The sequence below is a fragment of the Pseudopipra pipra genome, chromosome 2 (genome assembly GCF_036250125.1).
Source record: "Pseudopipra pipra isolate bDixPip1 chromosome 2, bDixPip1.hap1, whole genome shotgun sequence".
NCBI lineage: Eukaryota > Metazoa > Chordata > Aves > Passeriformes > Pipridae > Pseudopipra > Pseudopipra pipra.
Window position 1 is genome coordinate 61493294 of NC_087550.1, and position 26389 is coordinate 61519682.

General features: G+C 41.9%; 1 protein-coding gene across 5 annotated transcripts in view; it reads right to left on the bottom strand.

Annotated features, from left to right (window-relative positions):
- Positions 1–26389, bottom strand: part of LCP1 (lymphocyte cytosolic protein 1) — a 50579-nt gene that overhangs the window by 17432 nt on the left and 6758 nt on the right. For 2 of the 5 annotated variants that reach the window (XM_064645717.1, XM_064645714.1), the window contains exons 1-4: positions 13060–13272; positions 3073–3163; positions 1086–1237; positions 250–379 (exon numbers count right to left, since the gene is read on the bottom strand). In XM_064645717.1, the coding sequence (XP_064501787.1) occupies positions 250–379; positions 1086–1237; positions 3073–3139 (349 nt within the window). In that variant the 5' untranslated portion in view covers positions 3140–3163; positions 13060–13272. Of the gene's footprint in view, positions 1–249; positions 380–1085; positions 1238–3072; positions 3164–13059; positions 13273–26389 lie in introns of those variants that run through there. The other 3 variants (XM_064645715.1, XM_064645716.1, XM_064645718.1) reach the window with 2 other exon arrangements.

The window sequence follows — 26389 nt, forward strand, 5'->3', positions numbered from 1 at the left end:
AAAGTAGTGGAAGATAAATAGGCTGGAGCTTCCTCCCGTAGCCACAGCTGTGACCACCCCAGTAAACTGCCTCAGGCTACTTTTGACAAAGACCCTGCTCTGGTGCTTTGTCACCTTCACAGCTCTTTGGCACACACCAGCCTTGACTGAGCAGCCATCAAAGATCACTGAGGCCAGAGCACTGAGATAAGGTGCACATGATCTCTGAGGCCTCACTTGTTGCTATCAACACAGGACAGCTGTACCTACCTGAGTAAGAATGTTGTGTGCCAGCACTGGACTGCTCGGATGTCCCGCCAATAGCACAGATCCCCTCCTTCTTGTTGATTTGTTTTCTGAATGACTTGGCAACATCATCACTCTTCAGGTTTTGGAAAATCTTTCAAGCATGAGAGACAATTTTAAAATTTTAGAGAATTAAACCAAGCTAAAACAGTGAGCTCTTGGGCCAGGAGACACATTCTCTCTGCTTCATAAATAGGGAAGGACAGCTTGAGTATTTTTCAATGGGTTTCTCTGTACAGTCTGTGTATCTGCTGTGGTACAACAGGATTATGCACAGCATTTATGCTTTCAAAGCAGTGAACAAGGACTGGCTAAATAATAGAAATGTTGCTTTGGAGGAGAGCAGTTTGGGTTTGAAGAAAGGGCACGTAAAAACCTGCTTCTCCATCCCAAGGGAAATTCTACTCTTTTAGTGTTTGCTTTTGACCCAGTTCAGACCAGAAAAAAAGAAAAATGCCTCATAAAGTTTTCAGTTTCAATCTGCTGAAACTTTTTGTAATCATCTAGGCAGAATATAATCTTTTGCAACTTGTAACTGAAGAACTTTATCTTGCTGCATCAACCAAACTGAAACATACAAAGTCTGTGAAATAAGCAGCTGCATTCATGTAACTTGTCCCAGTTAATTGTAGGATTTCTAGTTTGGTTACCTTCTGCTTTCAACTTTTACAGTGAGGAGACTCCTCGGATTAACGAGGTGCCCATGAGACCCTACGCGTGTGCCTCTGCTGTGCCCCGGGGACCGCCTTGAGTACCCCACCTGGCATTTTACTTACTGAAATAAATAACATCTTACTTACTGAAATAAATTCATCAAAACTGATCCTGCCATTCCCTGTGGTTGTCAGATTCTGAATGAGTTCTCTGGCTTTATATCCTGGGAGAGGGAAATTGGCTGCCTTTAACGCTTCTGTTAATTCATTGGCATCGATGAAGCCATCCCCATTGATATCTGCAAAGATTAAAGCAAATTTTACATTTTACATCACCCAAATGACATTTTCTGCATATAAAGGCTGTTGTTTTTATTTTACCCAAGAAAAGGCAGATTACATATAAAGATCTATTGTCTCAAAATCTGGTATTTTCAACTGCTTTGGTGTCATTCACACCCAAGAAAAAATTACAATCACCTTTTAACAAACAAAAACTCATAGTGATGAATTTATTTTTTTTTTACATATAACAAAGCCAGGTTTAAATGGATATAACTGCCTTTCCAAGATTTACATACAAAGATGATTTATAGAGAAATCATCCTTTATATGGAACATCGAAAGAAAAAGAAGTTGATGCAATATACATGTGCATTTATTATATAACTTCTGATTTTGGCCTGTTTTCTGCATCTAATATCATCAGAAGTAATGAATTGAGAGGCTTGGAACTGCATATGGTCATCCTCAAAATAAAAACTTGGATGTTTCTTTGTGATGGTGCTAACATAAATAGCCATGCTGAGCTTCCTGCAAGATCTGGGGTAGTATTTTATGAGAAGATCATAAACACAGGTTACACAGTGCTTTTTTCTCCACTAGTTTGTGAAAAAATCCACAGATAAAAATGCAAACTGAGTTTATCACATGGAGAGTTTCTGTCAAAACATTATGATTATGTACATAGATACATGTACATATAGTTTTCATATTTGGCTTTTATATATCTGCGTTTCTTTTTTTACAGGTTTTTTCCCCCAGCCTGCAGGCTGAGATGATTTCAAAGAATTGCGTGCTGATTTCCTGCACAGTAAGTTGCAATTTGAGTCACTTGTTGCATACTGTGAAAAGGCACTCGGCTCTCAGCATCAGTAGCACGGATTAATACAGATTGCAAAGAATATCCTGTCCATTTCTGAAGTCATAAGACAAAAGGATCTCGACTTGGAGAGGGAAATGTCTTGGAGAGCAATGAGAGCTGCTTTCTAGCATTTTGGGTGAGCAACCTGAGCAACCTGGTCTAGTGGAAGGTGTCCCTGCACATGGCAGGAGAGTTGGAACGAGATCATCTTTAAGTTCCCTTCCAATGCAAACCATGCTAGTATTCTATGATTTGTCTTGTCAGTGCATTCGGTGTATGGGACACTCACAGAGACCAGATTTCTAAGATTGCCAGCCTAGAGTACTGTGCGCTCAGAAATCAAACAACCACCACCTGACAACTGATTAATGCAAGGCTGATAGATCTGCTAATAAAAGTTAAGTGAGCTGTGAGAAGAACAAGGACCTTTTCTTGGAATTTGAGTAGGCAGTGATGGGTCTGTGTGATGTGACTTTGAAGGAGACAAATCAGATGAGACCTTTAAAGGTTTGGAAAGGAAACACATATTAAAAATATATGGGGCTTGAAAGATCATTGTAAAGGGATTACAAATTTTTTAGCCATTTGCACATTTGTCCTCTCCATATTCTTCCTTCCCATAGGGAGTACTCAATTCACATTAAAATACAACCTTCTTGCCTTCCAAATAATTTGTCAAAAATTAACAATATTCTTAGCAAAACATTTGAGCATATTTCCAACGTGGTTTTCTGTACAGCTTTTGATTTTTTCATAAACCCCGCTGGAGCCCAACATCCTCCTCTGATAAGAGGCCATTGCTCGGCAGTGTGCTGCTGTGGTTTCATCTGTGAGACCTGCAGTGGCAGGAAAAAGACTTTCTGTGGTTGCTGTGACACAGCAGATCAGTGCTGGAGCAAACTCCATTTCTTCACAGCTGGTCACTACATGACAAAAGAGCTTGCTATGGCTTCACACTTCAGCCGTGTCTTTCCTGTTCTCTGTACTCACCGACTTTGCTGAAAGCCTCCTGTAGCTCTGCCATCTCCTCCTCTGAGAAGTGTGCTGTTGAAGCCATTTTTTATTTCTCTGAGTGGCAGGTCTGCAAGAAGAAAACACTTTGTTTTAATTGGTGCTTTTTGGGTTTGCAGTTGTGATGAAAAAGAGAGGTTTTCACTTGGATTTTCCAAGTCCCAGAGCAGCTCCCCATAGCTGAAAATCCAGCTCCTCTCTGTATCCTGAAATCAAGTGAAAGGGTAAAATCCTGTGTACTTGAGATACAAATCCATGTCCCTCTTGTTGTTTTGCCAGGCCCTGCTCAAAACCCCAACTGTTTTATTTATACTAATTTAATTGGAATTAAATCCTACCTTTGCAAACTTTTGCTTCTCAAGGAGAAAGCAGACCAAATTGTGCTGGCTCTTGCTACTCCCCCTTGGAAACACAATTCACAATGCATTTCTTCAGTAGTGCAGGCAGAGAAGCAGCAGCCCTGGGTGCTTCCCAGGGCTCTGGGTTGGAGTGAGAGCCCCAGGGGATATTTGCACTGCTTACCTTTGGGTACCTAATGACGAGGCTGGGTCACCCTTACAAGGTGGAGGGTTGGAGAGAAGCTCCTTCACAAAGTGTTCAGAGCACCAGGTCTGGCTTCCCAGAAGTTAGCTACCTCTTTTAAGGACTTTCCTTCCCATGCTATCCCAGTGCCTGAGGTTGGGTAGCTTTAGGAATGTGTGGCTGGAAAAAGTTTTCCTGCCTTTTCTCTCATCAAAGATATAAAGCAGGAGAAAGGATTGGACTTTCACTTTCTAGACGCCTTTCTTAATAATCAGAACGGGAAAGTTTACTTCCTTGTATCACATCATTAAATACACTGCCAGAAGATGCACATTATACCCCTTTTCTTTTTTCACGCACCTACTGTCCCTTGCATCTATTCATGAGGAAACTATTCAGGAGACAGACTATCTATTATTCTATATTTGTGAGAATGACTCTAGTGTCCTATGTCTCTTTAACTATTAATTAACCAAGCAACTATTTAAATAGAATAGAATAGAAACCTGAGTTGATCTTGGGAAGTGGTTGCTGTAGCTACAGTGTTCAAATGAGAGGGGAAAAAAACCAGAAATACCCCATTCCCAGACTAAAGTTAATATTGCAAAATTAGAAAAAAAAATACAGGTTTGCTATAGCCCTCAAACTGCCACATAGAATTAGGTACAGCCTATCTGGGCTTCAGATTCAATGCTCTCCTGAGCTCATGCATTGATTCCTTGTATCTGTGAAAACCACTATGGACATAGCTTTGAAATAGCCCAAAGGCAATCTCCTGTGATTAGCTTCTTGTCTGCTGTCTCCCTCTAGCATTATGCACCCTTTTTCTGCCTAGTCACTGTGGTTTTAGGATGAGGACAACAGTGAAAAATCCATTTGTTCGCTGCAACCTTCACAACTAAAGAAATGCAGAAGAATCCACAATACTATCGCTCTTGTGGCATGAAAACCCATGTGAGGTTTTCAGCACAATGGAGCTGATGATTGCTATTGAAATGCAATATTATAAGTGGTTCTAACCACCATACTTTCAAGAATTACCTTCAAAAATCCCTCTGATACTCTAGCAATGTGGGTTATGTATACTAGGGTAAAACTAGATCCATAGTCTTCCCCCATCATCCTAGCATCTTTCCTGCCTCTGATGCCTCACTATCAATCTTTCTTGTTGCTTGCTGTGTGTTTTTGCAAATTGTGAATTAACTAAAATGCACCTGGACACATGAAAATCTTACACTATCAGCAAGAAAATCCATATTCCGCTGCAAGATCATCTCTTCTAGTCCAGTCACTTGATCAAGCAATATAATTTGCCACACAACTTTTGATAACATTAAGACTGTTCTAGGCTTAATGGGTAAGAAACACCACAGGTTGTTGCCTATAATATTGCTTTTGCAAAGTGACCTTGAGGAAAAATTATCACCGACATAAAACGGACTCTTCTTGATTGCATAAGAAGTTGTGGCCTCTGATAAGTGATCTGTTAAATACAGAGAATCCTATTAATAGTAAATCTGTTCACATGTGTGGGCATTTATACTACTACTAATAATAGGATGAAGGGCTTTGCTGTAATGACCCCTTTTGACATGATTTTTAGATCAGTATTATCCACTCCATTGTAAAGGTAACTACGCTTGGCTGAGCAACCAGACGCACCTCTGCACCGAGAACGAGAACTGGTCCTTGATCACCTGAGGAGTATTTGTACTCAGGCAACAGAAGGATTGTCACTGCCTGCTCCAACACACAACTGAGTTTCTTCTACATTTTCACCCCCCTATTATCTCTTGATTTCAGCCTGTCAGCTCCAGCATCTAACATCACTGGGTATTGCTGACTAATATCCCACTCTGCTTTTGCAGCCATGAGGTTTGGACAGGCACCTTGCTGCCATCTGCACAGCTATTTTGGCAGGTCAAATGCATCATAACCCATCATCTCTCTGAGGGTTTGACACTGGTGCTTACCACAGTATGTAAAATCCATACCAACAGAAAAAATCCATACCACATAATGCCACGTAAAATCCATACCAACAAAAAAATCCCTTTATAGCCACCACCTCTATATAGTTTCAGGGTTATCTCTAATGTCATTTTCAGCAAGGGAATGCAATAAAGGCAGGGAAAAAGTTTAATGTCTTCACTGCAGATCTTCTAGGCTCATCTGCAGCCAGAAGACCTCTGCCAACCCCCTTGGCAAGTGTGTGAAAGCCCTTCAATTTACACTCAATTAATCAAAACCAGATTTTTTAGATTAAAGGTTTCAGAGTTATTCCCAACTAAAAATCACTGTCATTTTTTAAATTGTTCAAGTAGTAAAAACAAAACGTGAGGAAATCAAGAGATTAAAAGTCCAAAGCTTTAAAGGAGAAAATGGTAAAAAGGAGAAAATCTGCTTTCAAAAACCCTACTTTTCAGTATATAAAATGCTTATTTTGCTTAGATCATTAAATGATGATACTTAGACACACAGAAATGTAAAATGCTTCTGGATAATGCTGTGAGAGGTCAGGCTCAATATTTTCCTTCTGATTTTATCAGCCAAAAGAGAGCCATTTGCTCCTAGGGGTCAATCACTTACAGCACTTCACCATCCTCAGTGCAAACTGAAAATGGTTTGGACATCCCATCAAGAGGGCATCCAACAATCCTGGGTGAGTAGTCCAATAACTCACAACCCACAAGGCATTGCAAGCACATGGTGCACTGCTCTGCTCCAAACCATTTGCCAAATCAGTATGACAAGACAGATGCAGAGAAAAAAATGCAGAAGATAAGAGCAAAGGAGAATATGTGGAAATGATGAGCAATATGAACAAGTTGAAAAAGCTCCTTTGAAGAGAATAGTTGTTGAGGAGCTGCCTGAGGGAGGTGCAAAGGGAAAATCAGCTGGTGAGACCCAGGAGATGGCTTTGAGCACAGTGATGTACGGCAAGAAGGAAAGAAAAAAGCTGGGCAGGGTAGAGGCATGGCAACACGGAGGGAGCTTAATAAGGACTGAATGCAAACAGCCTAGCTATCAGCACAAATGAGATATTGAAGATCAGCAGCAGCTGATCTTGAGGAAGGATCTTGAATTTGGTGTGATGGAAGATCAGTGAAAGAACTGAAGTTCCTTGGAGAGAATGAAGTTAAAATCAGCACATGCTTGGATGCTGAGACAGGATGCTGAGGAGAGGAAGACAGCTCCCCAGGTTAGAGCAAGAAAGACAGTGGAACTGCCAACAAGAAAGAAATGGAAGGTAATAAACATTCAGAAGAAAAATAAAACACTCCCTGAGGCACTCTGAGACTCAGATGGCTTCAGGACATCCAGATTACACACTGCCTGGCTTGTTTGCCAAACAGCATAAACCCACTATTCCAAAAGTGAAAAATAAAATTGTGCACAGGCACTCTTTCCTCCTCAGAAGACTACTGAGTTACAAATTAACATAAAAAAAAGGGAAAATGATCTCACCTAAGGTGCTGAGAATTATAACAAACTGACATCAAAAGAGCCTCTAACGAAGCACTCCCCTGCCATCATTTCCAAACTAATGTTTGGAAATGTATAATAAAGTCTCCTTTTATTTGACCTTATCCTCAGAAGAACCTATGATCACACTGATGTTTTAAGAGATCAAATAACAAACTATTTTCAGACTGGAATATAAAGGAAGAGCTAAAATAATCCTAATACCTGAATGTTATTGCTAAATTGAAACACAGTGATATTGATTTTCTTTCATTGTTTTTCAATTTTGAAGCCATAGTCTCAGAAGCAGCCTGGTTATGCGTTGCTTGGCAAAGTGTGCACCTACCCTGCAATATAAATAATAAATGGCAAAACCATTATAACCTCAAGGTTTTCCAAGAGTTGTATTAAACAGTTACCTTGTTTCATATTTTCCTCCACTTCTCTGGTATTTAAGCCTTATTGCAAGCAAGGCAATGAAAACCTTGAAGATGTGAAATGGCACTTTACAGCTAGACATAAAGTTGTACCTTTTCCCAAAGCAAAAAAGCAAATTTCATGGGACAACATTACATTTCAGGAACACATTTAGTCAGGAACAACTTAACTGAAAATTTGGTGCCAAGGAAGTTGAATTAACTACTAATATTTACACACTTTATACCATCAGGGCTTTGTTTTGTTAATGTACCCTAACTTTGTTAATTATATGATGACCTCTCTAGCTGTTGGGAGAGTGACACAACACATGTTCCCTGTCATATATAAATTTTCCTATTTCTCCTGCTATCTTCTCTTCAAACTTGCTTATTTTTTTCTGAAAGTGATGAAATAAGCAGCACTCACTGTTGCAAAACACAGCTGTTAGAGTTGTGTAAGACCACCCCCCTCCTCACACAAAACTCTGCCTTTTATTTTATCAGAGCTCACAGCTCTAGTTCCTTTTCTCTTTCTTGTCTCATCCACAAATCCAGTTTCCAATGTCCAGCTTTCTGTAAGGGTTGGGGAATACTTTCCTAGCTCTTGTCTGCATTAGACTTTTCCTCCTAGCTGACATCAAAGGGAACCCCCAGCAATCCTCCCCCAATGCCCATCCTGCTCTGGATCATTCCACCAGCAGGCAGGATTAAGAGAAGGGGCCTCAGAATTGTGCAGAAACTCTTGTGATGTGAAGCACCCCATAGGCCAGAAAAATATAAGGGAAAAGGGAGTATCTTGAGCTTATTCAATCTTCCTCCCATATTTATTGCACCATTGTGTACCCGCCCATTCCTGTTCACTCATCAGAATATCCCTGATAAGATATTCCTCCCCAGAAAGATTTCCCTCTACCTTTCTCTCACAAGGTACTACACGTAAGTCCATATGTTCGTACGCATTTCTGTTCAAAAAACATGTCTCAGCTGGTTTTCTACAGTGTGGAAGGGCTGAGGAAGAGACAAGAACAGATTTTTGAGTTAGGCTCTGATATTTTCTTTCTGGAGACAAGTTTTTGCCATTTTCATTGGCACAAAGGGCTGAGAAAAAGAGAAATTACTCAGTTGATCTCATCTTGAAACAAGAATCAATGCTACAACCACAGCAGTGTGGCCTAGAAGTTCCTCAATTTGAAGTTTCATCTTGTGCTCATCAGCAAAATCCTTCAACAAAAATGTAGCAAGCAAAGCCATCTTGTAGGCAGTCAGCCAAACATATTTTTTGTATAATCCAGAATAGTTTATGTCCCAATTAAACTTCACAGTCTCAGAATATTTGCTATTATCATGCTTGTCTCTCATATATTTCTTATCTATTGGTTTTCTTACAATTCTGATCAAAATAACGTGCTTACATCCCTGGTCTAGCAGGGTGATCCATAGTGCAGCCACAGCACAATAGGATAGTAGGTTTAAAGCTAAATTTCCCAAACCTTACAGCCAGTTTGAGGCTGCAGGTGATTATTTGCAGCAATAGCTCTGGGGTATCCAAGCATCTTAGACAAATGAACAGTGTCCTTTAATCTTGTTTGTCACAACTTCCAGGCAGGTTGAGTGGACATTTTTTTGTGATAGGTTTTTTTTCTGCTAATGATGTGAGATAAAAACTAGAATCCGTATGTCTCTTTCTTGCTAGTTAGTCTCCAGCTAATCAGCTACTCACCATGGCTGACAGTATCAGCAAATACCATCTGACTGTGAACCACATGTCAATTAGACACATTTGTTACACAGCAACTTTGAAAATCATTTAAGCACAAACTGCAACATCTTCAAACATGTGTTGTTGCTCATTAAAAAAAGTTAATTTTTCAAGTTGTGCACTTAGAAGTATATTTTCCCTTCTTAAATAGCTATAGATGAATAAGAGTATTTTTTAAATTTCCTCAAAGATGCTGAGCTAAATTTTAAATCCTAAAGTAGACAGAAACATACTTGACTCAATTAGCAATGTATCACAGCACTTCCAATTTGGGTGGGATCTTGCTGTTTAAATCAGCATACAAAACAGAGAGGAGTCTTTCTGAAGTTATGGCAAATACTTCCTCCCTGGTACATTATAAAGACTCACAGTTTAGCCCACAATAAATTACAATCTTTGCCTCAAAGGCTTTTTAAAAGATTGGTGTCTGCAACAGCAAATCTCACCATGTATGCAGGCACTGGAATTATTAAACTGTTGCACTTCACCTATTTTATTTTGTATACAATTTGAAAAAAAACACAGAGAAAAGACATTTATCACTGTTCAGAAAGTCACATGGTGATGTCCATGAGTTATTTTCTTAATGTTCCATTTTATAAAGGACCTTATTTGTCAATGTGATGCCTGAGTCCTAAATCAAACCCAGTCAACAGAGCTTAGGAAGGGAAAATCCACAGAGTTTGGAGAGAGATGGAGGTCTCTTTCCAGTACCACTCAGTGGTAGGGAAGGCTAATCCTTCATGGAAATTAAAACATTGAGAAGGCAGAGCTGTGAAACTATAAGTACTCTCCTTATATGTCTTTTATCTGTCATATACATCCTACTAGGGAGACAGTATATATGTACATATTATTTTTTAATAGAGTCTGTAGAATTTTTCTCAAAAAAATAAGATCCAGTATACTACATTTTTTGTTGGGTCACTTATCTTTCCTATCCCTTTACCAACACAAACTAGCTAGCTTTAAAGTGAAAACATTTTTCCACAGATAAAGGAACATTTTGATTTTCAAATGCTGTCCAGTGATTTTTATTAATTTTTTTTTCCAAAGCTGGTTTTCAAACCAAGCTAAATTGACAAACAGCTTCAGTCGTTCAGCAGATGTCCCATTTGGTATGGAAAGTACTGCCCCACCCAGTTCCATCTGCAGGGCCTGCTTTGGCTATGGTTGTGAGGAGCTACCCCACCTCTGCCCCATCACAACTGGGGCGGCAGATGGGCACAAAACCCTGGACAGACAGATAAAATCTTCTCTTCCTATTCCTGAATACTGCAGTCTTATGGCAGGAAATCAGGTCACAAAGTACTGACTCAGTCCCAGATGTCCTGTGGAAGCCTGATGCAAGAAAAGGAGAAGAGGACCTGTGTTTCCAGCTTGTTTGCAGGAAAACAGTTCCTCTGTGCATGGAAAATATTTAAAAACATGTTCCAGCTGTAAAAAGGAGATTTTTAGATACAAACATACATTTGCATTTGACTTATTCCACATGGATTTATGAATCTGCTTCTGTCGCTCCCATGCCGGGAGTTGTAGTCTGTCCTCAGCTCTGCAGGACACCTCACTGATTTCAGCAATGATCAGACCCTTCCACCTTCCAGACTTGAAAATGAAGAGCATGTCCAAACACAGTCCCCCTTACCAGCTGTCCTGCTGCTTGGGTCCCCATCCTACAATGGTGCCATGTTGGGAGCTGTAATGTCTCTAAGTGTGCAACAGGGAACCGAAGCAGGACCTGGAGCACTGGGAGGCACAGTCCTCCTGAGCCCCCTTCCAGTGAAGAATGATTTGGCTTTATGGCATGGTCACTGAGCCCTGCCACTGGGCATCCCTCTCATGCCTCTCACATGCCACTCTCCTCCCCATGGGCGCTGCCTCCACGTCCAGGACACCCCACTTGTTTCACTCAGGGGAAGGGATTTATTTCTTGTCCTACATCTTTCCTTTGATAACTGCAAAAATGCACAGAGTGACCAAAGCAGAGTTCCGTGTTTCATCTTACAGTACCTAAATACTGTTTCAGATTTTTCCCTAAATATTTTTCATTTTCATAAATATTTTATGTTATGTATCAGCATTTCTCTGAAGTCTGCTGTTTTGCATGAAAGGGCTAAGAGTATGAAAATCAGCTACATTTCTCAGTTCACTGTACTCGCCTGAACTCCCCTGTTTCCTTACTTGCCCTTTACTAAAGCTCTTTCTAAAATTCTTTCATACTTTATAAAAAACATATGGTGATGACTTCATGGTAGGTTTTCTGTCAAGATAACTCTCCTCCATGCTACAGAGCTGCATTTTGAACTGCTCATGATTGAAATTGGAGGGGAACGGGATTAAAAAAATTGGTAGCAAAATACAAGACAGTGGAGTATGTGGCAGGTTCTGTGAGCAAGGGGAGAGAAGCAACACTACTAGATTTGTTTAGTAAAATGAGCTTCATACAGACTCTCAAACATTTTATAACCATAATAGTATTCAGTCCAAACTGTTACTCAGTTTCAGTTGAAGAAGCAGATTCAAAACCAGTAATATAATGCATCCCTTTTTTGACCTATAGAGTAATCTTCAGCTTCTGAGCTAAGTAAATCTGAACCTCATGGTCAGGACTGAAGCAGAAACCCCTGCTCTTGTTACCAGCAAGCAGTCAGGTACTTCCCACTCCCTTCTGATTCTAGCAACCCTTCTCGATGGAGTTTCCCACCATAGAGGGGGTTTCCACATCTCCTATTTACTCAGGAGAGCTTCCCCAGCTGCATCTCTGACCTTCTGCAGAACTTCTGTCCCCATCTCAGGAGGCCAAACTGCTCCTGTCACACAGTAGAAAGGTGATACATACTGGAGTTCCTCTACAAGAGAGGCTTCAGAGTGTGATTTGCTTTTATCAAGATGATCAAACAGCAACCTGCTGAGCACCCAGCTGCATTTTCTAGAGATCATCTTCACTTGATATCTGTAGCAGAAAGATATCAGTCAGCCAACCTCGCCTTTGACTTTGGCTGTGATAGCAAAGACCTGAGGTCCCATTGGGTCAGTTGTATAGTGTTCAAACCAAATCCATGTGCTGATGAAACTGCCATATGACAAGAACAGCAAGGCTACTGCTGTTACAGAGCAAAAAGTTAAGCCTATAGACTGTTGCTCACCACACTAACACCTAAAATATCTGTAGGCATTTCCAAATCATAATTCATCTGCAGCTTGAGCGGAAATCCCAAAGGTGACAAGGGCCAAGCCTGACCAGCTTTAACAGTCAAGATCTTAAAAGGCAAATATAATGTTAGGACTGCTCCATATCACCATTTTTAAGCAGAAGTCCCTACTACAATCAGGCTCCATAATGAATTAGTTTTATTTATCCTCTGGAAAATGAAATTACTTTTACAAAAGCCTGATATAAATATCCTAACAGCCAGCAGATTACATTGTAAACATTATGAGCCAAAATGCATTACCTGTATGAATCCATGTTTTTGATCACTGGAATAAGAATTACTTTCTTACAGGGATCCTCTCTGCAATCTAAATAATAGTTTCTCACTTTATCATGCCCTGCCAAGCCAATGCCAAGTCAAAGACTACTATTCTACTCAGCCAAAAACCACTTTGCCCAATTAAATCCATCAAACACTTTCCTGAAGGTCAGGAGAAATGCGAGGCACAAGACTACTGGATAATGCTTCACACTAATACAGAACATGCACTGTTTTTCGTGGTGACCACAATTTCCTGTGCAGTTAAACTGCTCGTAAGCTCAGTGAGGGAAACTTGCCAAAAAAACAGCAGATGCTGCGATCTTACCTCCTAGGCTAAGCAGTGGGTCCAAACTGCCAGAGCAACAAACACCTCAACAGCTGCAAATCCAACAGAAAGGGAAGGACTTCTTACAAAACCAAACTTCTTGTACAGTTGAGGAACTGCAAAGTAGTATGTTGAAATAGGTCACTGCGTGATCAGGAAATTCTTGCTTTTCTGCAGAGCAACTAGTCAAGCCCAAGACTATGAGCCTAAGACTGAGTCTAGAGTGGGAAGTGACTGGTGACAAAACATCATAGTGTCATAGATTTTGTCTTTATAAGGAAATTTAGCAGTGTCTAACCTCATTACTCCTACAATAGGTCCACTGGCGTGTACCACTTCCTCTCAGTTCCGTTCTCACTCACTAAAACATGCATGTGTGCACATGCACACAAAATGCTGATAGAAGCAGCCATGGTTGAAATGTGTAACAGCAAGGTCTGCAGTCCCACCTCATGCTTCAGCAGAGCTGGCTGCAAAGCCAGGCTGGGGTCCCTGGGACAGTTGTCGTCAGGGATGGAAACTCTTCAGCATCTCTGGGCAACCTCTGCCAAAGTTTGACTGTCCTCACTGTGAAAACTTTTTTTCCATGCATGTAGTTGGAATTTCCTTTGATGCAACTTGTGGCCTTTCATTCTCAGTGTGCAATGCTGACAAAAGGCTGGCTACATCTTCTCTATAACCTCTGATTAGGTAGGTTAAGACACCAAGAAGATCCCTCAGCCCTCTGCTCTCCAGGCTGAACAAGTTGAGCCCTTTCTGCCTCTTCTCTGATTTGTTGTGCTCCAGCCCAGGACCATCCTGCTGTCTCTCTACAGTTTGCCCAAGCCTTTATTGAACAAGGGAGCCTTAAAAAGACACGGCATGCCTCACATGACCTCATGACTGACAGAGACGTCAAGGACAGATTTCCCAGCTACACCGAGGGTCAAGTGTAAAAGTGCTTGATGGGTGTAAATACAAACTGTCTTTCAACCCTGATGATGCAGCATTGCAGAAGCCTTAAGAGATCTGAAAACACAATATCAAGAGAGAAAAGTTGTTCATCAATCCCATAGGGATTTTAAGAAATGTCCTGCCTTAATAGCAAAATTCTTGTCACTTTTCACAGGCTTAAGAATCATCCTTCAGCTTTTTTAACAACTTCTGTTCTGACTTTTACCTCTGAAAAGAGGCAGCTGAAAAAATTACCAAGCTGAATGGCTTTAATGACAAAACTGTCATGCGCAATTCCTTAGACCAGCTGGAACCATCAGCTATATGTTAACATAGAAAGAGCTTCAGGAAAACCTTCTCACAAAGAAATCTCCATAGTTAAGATCCACCCTTGAAGCACACATGCATTTGCTGTATTCAGAAATACACTGAAACATGCTCCAGGCATTTTTGATTACTTACTTCTATTAGAAAAATACCTCCGCTATGGTATTTAATTATTTGATAGCCTGTGCCACAGCTCCTCTTCTTTGTTTTCTAGGATATTTTACACCAGCCTGATGGTTTGCCCCAACATTTTTCTTACAGACCTTATCCAAATCCTTAATTATTTCTGTTGGTCTCCATGACATCCTATTAAATGCTGCAATACCTTTTCTGAGATAGAAAAGAGAGGACCAAAGGGATGTATGCCTTAAATCTTACATCTTACTTGCACAGGAAAACTAGGGGTGGGTGTTTCCTTAACAGAGATGTTTGCTTAACACCCTTAACATCCTCTCCTGAGTTATTACAGCTTATGCAGAAGGTAGGTGAGCAACTCAGATTTTCCACCGTACTGTATGGTATTTTATATTCATATCAACTAGACTGAGCTCAGTACTGTGTCATCAGCACTGATTCATACCAGTACATACCAATAGGCACCAGCTGTGGTAAAGAAGTGCTCAAACAAGCTTAGAAATACAAGGACAGCAGGGATATGATGGATTTATAAGGCCAACATAAAAAAAAGATTTTGATATATTAGTCATGTGAACCATGAATCCCTTTCTCTGCCTCATTTCGAGACCTACTGGAATGTCACTGTGTACACCTAATAATGCTGTGTCACCAAATATTTTTAACTTAAGTAGTGTTCAGTCCCAGCTGAAGTCCTGTCATGACAATACGCTATTTAAACCCTGCACTGTTCATCCTTGAAGCTTGACACAAGTAATGATTTTATTGGGCAGCGCTGAAATACATTTAAGTGGTATGGTGCAATAGTTAACATCTACCTGCACCTGGTTAACTTCTACCTGTGTGATGGTTGTTTGTGGTACTCCTGACAATGTATGATCCTATGATAATGATCTCTCCAAAGTAATTTCTTAAACAGGGCAGGATACTGCAGGCTATCACTATAGTACTGATTTCCTAGAAGTGTGTTGTAACTCTTCAATATAAATAGCTTGTATTTTGCCATAAAGTATGCTTGTGGTTAACAACAGGCTAGCTGGTATTAAGACAGGATGTACTGTGATACTGAGTTAACTGTCCATTACTGTCCTACATTAGAAAAACAGTACACTTGACCTACAGCTTCAGTCTTAGGGCCAAAAATACCAGTGCAGCTACTTTGAGATTTACTTGTATGAAAAGCAAAACAGTTAAAAGAGAGGTATTCCTCCAGTTACAGAAAACGACATTAGAAAAAGACATCTAAGATAATTGTCTAAAAATTAAGTATCATAAATTAACATGCACTGCGTCCAATCACTTGCAGAGAGAGGACTATAATTATAAACAGACCATTCCCCTGAGCCACAGCTAAACAGATCAAAACCAATCCTTTCCCCTCTGTTGTCACCACTAAAATACTTCAAAAGCCTTGGCTCTTATTGTCCCTGTGCCTGAAAGACTTTTCTTTCCACATACCTTTTGCAGCCCTGACACTCTCATCCTGCTGCCCATGTAATGCAGCCATGCTTCACTGCAGGTCAACCAGACCGTGTCACCACAGGCTTCAAACCCTTCCACAACTTATCTCCTCCTCTCCTCTACCTCTGAGTCAGCCCTGCAGCTTTGAGTGGCAGAGTTCTTTCAGTCCCACCTTCTCACTTGCCAACAGGCTCTCATCTTCCCCCACTTCAACCCCCGGTGCCTTAAGGAGCCTTGGGAAGGGTGGCAACTGCCTGTGTTCTCCTGTTATCAAACTTGGATATTTCTTAGCAAGGTAAGTGACAACCCAAAAAGCATGCAGGAACCACTAATCCCACTTCCACCAATGAATGGGAATTATATTTGAAGGATCTGGGCCATCTGCCTAAGGAGAGGTGTAGCAGCTTGATCTTACTTGACAGCATTGTGTTCTGGCAGCCCTGAGGGGCTTGCAGGGGATCCCCAAGTGAGGAGGGAGTTTGGGTCTTCTGTAGATGAGCAGTTTCCTTATGGGAACTGGGGAAGCATATTCCTGTGGTGGCCTTTTCTGGCACAACCAGCTCTTGGCTCTCACATTTTTAACTGCCTACTGCAACCTCCCAAGACCTTTGCCTTCCTGCAGGCTGCTTCTGCTTCATGAAATGAATTTCTCCAAAAGCCATTACTTTGCAAAATCACATTCATATAATGCAACATCTTCCTTGCTACTGTAGATATAGTCACAGGTTGTAGACATTCCCTCAATCCAAAAACATACACTGGATGGGAAGAGCCTGGTAGGGAGCAGAGCAGGCATTGCATTACAGATCTTCCAAGCTGACAATGGAAGACTCTTGTGGACTTTGCAAAGTGTCTTTGTTTTAATGATAGCATAATTTTAAATGAACCCTTTGAGGGGAACATCATGGTCAATGAAAAACTAGGGCAAATCAAAATTAATGGAAATAATTTAAAAGTGATCTCATTTAAACAAATAATACCTTACACTTATATAAGTAGAGAGGACCCAATCTAATTCCCACTACAATTTGACGCAATTTGAATTGCACCTTTATTTTGTGTGACCCTGCCCTTGTATCTGTTAAAGGTAGTGATGCTTCTTGGAGCCACATGATTTAGGTATGGAAATGCCTCTGAACATGGACTCTGAGAACTCAAATGCTGTTAAAAGGTAAATGAATCTTTGCAAAGCAGGAGTCATTACTCTGATGGCATGTACTCAGGTAAAAGTTGGTAATTTGACCACTGCTGGGACTATTTTAGCAATGTACCCTGAAATGCCACCTGTGATCTCTGCAGGAGAGAGGATACTGAAGACTGCAGACTTTGCAGAATGCATGTGATAATAAGACCTTTTACGCTTTCTTCCCACATTACATCTGCTGGAGAAAGCCTAGAGAAAGCAAAGGAATGCTGGGAGATCCCATTGAACCTGTCACAACATGGATACTGGTGTTTGTTGGGGATAGAATCATGATATCATGAAATCATATATATGAATGAATCGTGAATTGGTGCAACAAGAGCATCTCACTCTTTGTCTAAATATGTTCATGCAGGAAGGAGTGGGGCAGATATACCCCTGCCAGGACTTCACCTCCAACTGGAGTCTGCCACCGTACTCTCTCTCCCTAAGAAATGTGGTCTCTGACCCCCTTGCAGCCACCACACTCCATGCCAGGACTCACCAACCCCCCTGGACCTCCCTGCCCCCACATTTCCCATGGCACTCTGCACAGCTGCTCTGTGGAGAGCAGGAGAGAGAAGGTAGGGTGTAGGGTGATGGCTCATGCCTAAAGGTGTGAACGCAGGGAAACCTCTGCCACACAGCAACTACAGCAGCCTCAAACATGAGTCACCAACAAGACATTTGTACTTGGGCAGGGAAGGACATCTAGGCTTGTACACTGGCACATCTGGAGGTAGAAGAATGTAGGAAGAAGTTCTCTCATACTGAAAAGCATATTTTTGGTGGGGTAATTCTCAGAAGCAGAGGCTCTCCAAACCTCATTCCCTCCCCTGGATCTGGGCACAGGAACAAACAGGAGGATAATGTCCTCCTAGGCTGGGAGCCTGGTTTATGATTTTACGTGCTTGTGCAGCTTTCAGTTTCCAAACCCTAAACCCTGAAACCTGTCTTAGGGTTTTCTAAATAAATCTTTCTTTCAGTTTCACTACAACCTGTCTTATTTGTGAGTCAAGATGAGCCACAAAGATCAAATAAGCTGTGAGTAGGCTGTTTCGACAAAGCAAAGCAATAGACCACTCCTAATGAGGGGATGCAATCAGCCCAGAGAGATTTGCACTCCCCAAAACCTGTGGGCAGGGGGCTTTGAAAGAAGAGTGCCTACTGGCAGAGGAGGAGACAGAGCAACAACTGATTGCTGGTCTTGGAGCAGGTTGTTCCCTCAGCAAAAGAAGCCAAATATCCCTGTGAAACCAAAAGCAGACAGCTCTGAGGCCACGGATGAACTTTGAGCTGTCAGACCGAATTCCCCAAGTCATTTGTTTCAAAGAGATCTCCTGCAATGAAGTGACTGAGTGGGTCTGGAAGTTTTCCTTATGGCTCAATCTCAGGCCCTCACAGAGAGCTTAGCCTTATTTAAAAGTCAGAAGAAACAAGATTAATTTCCTGCAAGCAGTCTGAACTTTGAAGGAGAGGCATTTAAGCAAGTGAAAAATGAAATAACAGGGAGGAAAAAAAAACCCTGTAAAATGAAAGCAATGATAAATAAATAACAGGAAAGTGTACACCCCACTTTGAATTTAATAGGCTACACCCAGCCATGAATTATTGATCAAAACCATCCATTTGCTGCAATGGGAAGTACTAGTGAAATATTAATGACAGTGCATGAGCTAATCTTAGGTTTTACTTGGTGGGAAAGGGACAAGAAGAAGTTGGAGAAGCCTGGCCACTGTTAGCCCCCAGATCTGGCTGCAGCAGGAGAAGGGCACACACCCCTGGCTCTCCCAGGAAAGAATGCAAATCACACATCTCCAGCAGAGAATGGCAGTGACTCCCCTTGCTGAAAAGCCTGTTACCAGACAGATATGGGTCTAGAAGTGTCATTCACAGAGGCAGTTGCAATAACACTGGCTATCCTGTTTGTGGAGTTTTTTTGAACTCCCAAAAACCCAGAGTCTTGGTTACACCCTGACTGAGCCCAGAATGTGTTTCCTAGTTGTCCCGTATTTCTTTCAGGAAATACTTCATCTTTGGGATGGAAGGAAAAGTATCAAAACATGACTTTGGTGGGTCAACTGGGCAGAGGCTTACAGGAGTAAAAAGCATGGAGAAATGGATGGAAAAAAAAACCTTTTCTTTTTAGTTATACTTATATGTCACTTATTGTCACAAAACTGGGAGGAAACAAAGTACTGATTTTCGAGAATATGGATCTGGCAGGAGCTGTCTCATGGTTAACCAAGTTTCTCATACACTTTCAGCCTCAATCTCACTCAGATTTTGGTGAATGAACAGTAGGCGGCTTTGACACGGTAGAAAAACAGGCTTCCCCAGGCCCCTCCCCGGCTGCTACATGGGCACAGGGCTCCGCAGCACGCCCAGGGGCAAAGATAGAGCTGTTCTGCTGAGAGCCCAGGCGCTGCCCGTCCACTGACAGAATTTCAAGTACCTGTCTTAAGCTGCAAACCACGGCAGGAAAAAAAAAAGCTATTGTAAATTAAACTGCTCTCCTGAAAAACAGGCAGCTTTTTGCCAAGAAAAGAATAATTCAATTTCCTTTATATACAGATGAAAATTTGCACACAAAGACCTGTAGGACTGAACAAAATGTTGTTTGCACATACGCTCACTTGCATATGTGCCTTTTTAAATACTCCTACTCTATCATTGTGTTTTGACTTTATATGTTTTTAAATTTTGGAAATTTTAGTAGGCTGTCTCCTCTGCTTTTAGCTGTTTTCTTTTATTTTTCCACTCAGATTTTTTAAAATCTGTATCCTTATATCTCTTCCTCTTTGTTTGGCATGCTTCCCTTTATTGTCTCATTTTCCCTCTGCACATTTTCTTTTTTTTCTTCCTTCTCCATCTACCTCTTGTAATTTCCTCACTCCTTTACTCCTACAGTAGCAGTTTCTGCTTGCTTGCTCTCAAGCATTGAAGCCAGTGTTCTTCATAATATGTCTACAGGTATTCAGCTCAAAATCCCCACTTCTGTTTTGCAGCCTCTCTTGTGCATTTTCCAAGCCTGGAGACCAATGGGCCAAAATTTTGCACAGAAACTGCTGCTCAGAAACCCTTACAAGCAGTTAGTGGTTCCCTGTCAGGAGGGGAAGTTTACATCCCCCAGGAGGAACTTGCTGAGTTTCTACAGCACATCTGAAAAAAAATATTTCCCCCCACACTGCCACAGTGAGGGGGGGTGGTTTCCATCCTTGCCATGGTTGTGTTTGAGGAGCCAGTCCTGCGTCTGGAACTGCTTCAGGGGGACCTGTCACCTTCCTGCAAGTGAAGGATGAAAGCCAGCACTAGGTTGTCTGTGCCCTGTGGTGGGTGTCAGCCTTTCACTCAGAAGGAACATATCCTGCATCAACTGAAGCTGTAGGAAAACAAAAAACAAATTGCATGGGTTTTCTTTGGTGTAGACATTAGTATGGAGATCAAACACAGGAGGTATCTCTCTACCTGAAAGGAGGTTGTAGCCAGATTAGGGTCAATCTCTTCTCCCAAGTAACAAGTGGAAATGACCTCAGGTTGTGCCAGGGGAGGTTTAGATTGCATGTTAGGCAAAATTTCTACCACCAAAGGGTTGTCAGGCACTGGAACAGGCTGCTCAGGGAAGTGTTTGAGACACCATCCCTGGAGGTATTTAAAGTGTGTAGATGTGGTGCTTTGTGACGTGGTTTAGTGGTGAACTTCACAGTGCTTGTTTTACTATTGGACTTAATCTGAATCTTTTCCAACCTAAAGGATTCTGTGATTCTGTGATCTGAGTCAGGCTTTTCTCAAACAAATCCAAGAAATTCTTTCTTCTGAGGCAGAGCTTCCATGACACATATAAACTAATAAATACGAGAGGCGAAAGCTTGGGAAGGGGGAGACATTTCTGCCCCTCTCTGCTGTTAGGAATCACAAACATGGATTACAGCTGACCCCACAAAAACCCAGTTATCCTTCCTTCATGTTTTCAGTATCAGCATTGCTTATCTCAAGTAAGCAAAACCAGGCTTTTCCTTGCTTTTTGGTTTCTTTTTTTTCATCTTTCTGGTCAAACACCTTCCTCTCCTACTGGCTGGCATTGATAGTTCTTGGAAGCTCAGCTGAGATAAGGCTAGAAGAAATGTCAATACACCCTACAAGGCAACTGAAGGGTATTCACCTAAAGGCATGCTACTATTCTTGAAGTCTCTATAAAGCAGTATCTGGGCTTTGACAGTAACAGTGCCAAGACACACACGAGCAAAAGTTTGAGGCAGCCTGAACAAGTTTTAGCAAACAATGTATTCAGCAGCTGGCTAAAATATAGCCAGGAAGACCCTTGATACTGGAATAGTAGTTAAGTTAGAAAATCCCATGGAAGGCATGTGCTGTAAAAAAAAAAACCAGACTTTAATTTTGCTCACTGCTAAAAGTGAAAGATTTTTGAGGGAGCACAGAGGGATGGAAGATCCACCACTTGAAAGCAAATACTGACAGTGAAGTGTCAGATGCTTATCAGGTGGCATGAGTTTGCTCACACAGATGCTGCTTGTGTTGCTACCTGTGGGTATCATACAGGAGCTACCTGCACTGCTAGGGAACAGGCAGAGCACATCCACAGACAAGCAGAGTAGTTTCTTGTTCCTGCATCCTCACTTCTCTGCTCCATTTTCTGTGCTGCTGTAGTCAATGCACACTGAAAGCTAATGAGGCAAAGTCATCAGGTGTGTTTTCAAATGTCAGAGGACCCAATAGAGCCCCTAAATGAATGTTCTTGAAAAGGAGAACAAAGCAAGAGGCACAGAGGAAACTGAAATGTTAAACAATTCAGTAGCAAAGAAAAACTCCACAACCATATTGATCTTGTGTATGTGTGTTTGTTGGTAATGTCAGGAATTTAGAAACCAAGGCCTTCCAGGAGAAAAGCCCTGTGCTAAACCAAGTGACACACGCACTGGTCACTTCACCTTCTTTGCTCTCACAAATCATGCAAAAAGAACAAAGTTTTCTAGAGAGCTGCCCAAAAAATTCCCTGCATAAACAGCACAAGGATCAGTAGTGTGTGGCCCTATTCAACTCTGCATCCCACCAAATAAATGCACAGACCAAGGCATCTTTGCAGGTCACCCCCAAGTCGACAGTGAGGTCCATTTTCCCAGGCACTCACTGACCACTAGGGAGCAAGTGTGCACCACTCATCCCCGAAACCAAAACCCCAAAAGGGACAGTTTCACTAGCTCTCCTCCCAGCTGGCTTTGCTGCCCAATTTCAATCCCTTATTGTATAGCTGAGCCAATGAGCAGTATGGCTTTGGAGATGATCTTGGGCAGATCTGTTTAGCCCGTTCTTGGATATTTATCAATGCTTCACACAGTGAATAGCAAACTCCATCAACTGTGAGTTCAGCTGTTCCCAAACACCAGGGACTTAGACCCCTGAACACAAGATGAAGGAAATCTCTGCAGATGATACCACTGTCCAGCTTATGCCATGACCTGGAAGCAAGCAACTGGTCTGTATGAACAACTGAGGCATGGCCAGCAGTCCCACTGTCCCTCCCCTGGCCAGGCAGCTGAAGCTGTGCCAAGGACAAGACAAAAGCATGCAGGGAGCCTGCGGCTGGGATTGCCCCAGTGAGCTAGTGCCTGCCCTGTGGCAGCAGGAGGGAAGAGGGAAAGCAGGTGCTCCATGGACAGGAAGCAGATGTAATCAGACCAGCTTCCCAAATAGCTGAAAGCCACTCATGGAAGCATATTCTCTGCTTTGGTGTCCTCTGTATGCCCCATTCAGGTTAACTAAGGGTGCACAGAGGAGGGATAGGCATGAGGATTAACATCTGAGCAGTAGGATTTCTTGGTGTACTGTCAGTATGAGATGATTTCCTTCTGCAGCTCCAACACTCCACAGTGCTGGTGGCATTTTGCATGCTCCATGGATGCGAGGGCTGAGCCAAAGAGGCTGCATTGTACATCCTCTGTAGATCTCCACAGGCAAGAGTACCTACACATCCACCCAGGGGCTGCCAGTCCCATTCTGCTGGGCATGTTCCCACTGAAGCACCTGGTAAGCACTGCCATGGGCAATATGTACAGACTGGCTATGGAGTCCATCCCAAAACTTAGGATCAGGTACACTAAGCTATGCTGCTGCTCAAGGATGAAAATGGCCTCAGTTACTGTGAAGTGCTGGCCAGAAACCATCCTGTCTGGCACATCAAGTTTGCATAGAGGAATGTGTAATGTAGCCAAGATTTTTTTTTCCCAGAATGCTACTGGATGTTCAGCTTTTTTTTCTTCACATTTTTGTGTCTTCTTTTTTCCTAAGTCTGGCTTCTACAAAAGTTCCTGGACCCTCCAGGCACTGTGGTTCCAGGAATTGAAGAAAGAGGAGAAGAAAGTAAGTTTCCCCAAGGGTCTTGCACTCTGACAGATGACAGAGAGAGAAGTAAGAGAAACCAGACATAAGAGACAGACAGAAAGATTGTTTGCTCTACCACCATAATTCAGAAAGTTGCAAAGGTGGGGGATAAGAAAGGAGCATCCTCAGGTTTTCTTTTTCAGCCCTTTGTTAGCCAGGGCTGAAGGTCAGGCACACAGGAGAAGTGAAATGAGACTGAAATAAAAGATTAGCACAAATCACCAAGTAGTTCAAGGGAAAGAGGGTTCAGTGTCAGAGTAGCAGGAGCAGTCTGCCTGCTGCTTAAACTTGCTTTTGCTCATTTAATGCTCCTTCAGGCGTTTCTATGTCTTTTCCCACTTGGTGAGTTATGGCCTTCACATGAGCAGCAATGAGTGTCTGACATGACAGTAACTCTAAATCCTTTTCTAAGTATTACTGTGGAAAGTATCTAAGTTTCAGGTTTGACTAAATATGTTCTTCAGCTCTTCACAGCATTATATATTACATGACTGAGCAGTGTGTAATGAAATATCCATTTTAGCTGTCAGAAACACTGGGCAGACAAACTATAGAAGAGCCAGGCAAAGATCTCACGCTGAACAAAATCCCACCAATTGGCCTGGTTCCCCTCCCTCCTATGCACGTGAGCTGCTCCTGCAACTGCATCAGGAGGAGGAAGAAAAACTGTGGGGTGGCTCTGATGGCCTGCAACAATCCCCTACAAACCAGTCTTCTCCTGGTTCCTTTCTCAGAGAAGTAAGATCCACCATGCTCCTGTGCAGCACACAAATACTGCAATGCACTCTCAACTGCACCATGCAGAATCTGGCTTGAAAATCATATTTAAACAAGGGTTCACAACTGCCTTTGTAGTAGATTTAGTTCATCCTGTTTACATTTCCACAGTAGTTTCAGCTGTATGTTGTAATCTCTGTTTCCTCCATTGCTGAAGAGCTCTTTACTTTCATTTTAAAAGTAAGTGCACTTCCCTTTCTGTGAGATTTCAGCACTGTGGGCTTTCTCTGCTTAAAGCCCAGGGACACCTTTGGCAAGTGCATTTCTGGCCATGGCACATAAGGACAGCTGGCATATAAACCAGGATGCTATTGTTACTCTATGCCTAAGGGTTTGTTCCAGCAATGAGTGCAAGAGATGTTGATTTATGAATAAGAAAGAAATTACTGTATATTTCCTAAGATCCCATGCACTAGCTGCTTTGCATCCCCCTCACAAAACTTTGTGGTCTCCCTTCCTTCCCGGCACACATTGCATTCTCAAACCACAACTTTTACTGAAGGACATATTTTCAGCAGGTCTTCCTACCTGCCCCTGAAAAATGTCAGAATTTAAGCAAAGGCTGTATTATTTTGGCATGCATCAAAAGAAGTGTTGATGGAGGTGATGTTCCCCCTCTACTCTGCTGTTATGAGACCCCATCTGGAGTGCTGCATCCAGCTTTGGAGTTGGGACCCCAACATAAAAAGGACATGAATCTGCAGGAACAAATCTGGAGGAGGGTAATGAAGATGATCAGAGGGCTGAAGCACCTCTCCTACTAAGACAGACTGAGAGAGCTGCAGTTGTTCAGCCTGGAGAAGAGAAGGCTCCAGGGAGACCTTCTAACAGCCTTCCAGCATCTAAAGGGGCCTACAAGAGAGCTAGAAAATTTTCATAAGGGCATGCTTTAAGCTGAAAGATGACAGGTTTAGATTAGACATTAGGAAAAAAGTAATTACTGTGAGGGTGGTCAGGCACTGCAACAGGTTGCCCAGAGAAGTTGTGGATGCCCCACTCCTGGAAGCGTTCAAGAGCAGTTTGAATGGCGCTTTGAGCAACCCGGTCTAGTGGAAGGTGTCCCTGTCTGTGGCAGGGGGGTTGGAACTAGATGATCTTTAAATGTCCCTTCCAACCCAAACCATTCCATGATTCTGTCCATAATTTCTGTGACAACACCATTGCATGGATTCGGTGCACCTGGGCCAACACAAGAGTGCCCTCAAATCCCACAGCAAGAAAGTCTCTGAGAGGAAGGATAAGAGGATAAATACATGACAGATACATGGTGGTCACAGCCTAAGGGGATACCTCTCTTGCAGCTACTAGGAGTTTTGGTTACCATTGGTTGCATAAACCCATTTAGCTCTGTGCATGGAGACAATGAAGGCAGAGTATTGCAGAAATTCTGTGATTCTGAGAAATAATTGAGTCTATTTAAAGAAGTCTAGCACAACCAAGCTGCTGCTGACTAATGTATTCTACTTCTCTGTTTAAAAAAAAAAAAAGAAAAAGGACATATATATAACATATTTGTCTGAAAGAGCTCTCCCACAGTCTCAGATAGTGGTCTAATCATTGGATGGTTGTTCCTCTTCTGACCTTCTGCTTGTCTGTGTCAGACATGTAATTCTGAAAGTAGATGTTGATGAAGACTGGACATTGGGATGCAAATAAGAACTGCAAGTTGGGCATTTACAGCTTTGCAGCAGGGGCTGCCAACAGTGGTTATGTGAAAACCAGTGTAAAACACCAGTCCTTATCTAAGGGCTGCTTTTGAATATGCTTGAAAAATTGTTTTCTCACCTATATGTGTAGCATTCACACAAAATTACTGGGGCTCACTGGTATATCACAGCATTAAGACTGTACTGCCTTTCTAACAGAATGAATGCCCAAAATGAAAAGAAGGAAGGGCAAGGGTGTTATTTGTTTTTAAAAAATTTATTAATACCAACAAATATTTTGATTCCTTCTGATACTAGAAACCGGATGTAAAAAAGTGCCAGTTACCCTGTTACTTACAGGAGATTGGAGGTGGATCTAAAGGATCTCTGGTAAGGACATTTTCCCTCTCTGATTGACTACAAATCTCTTTCTCATTTTCTGGGAAGTATCTCTCCTTTGGTATCTCTT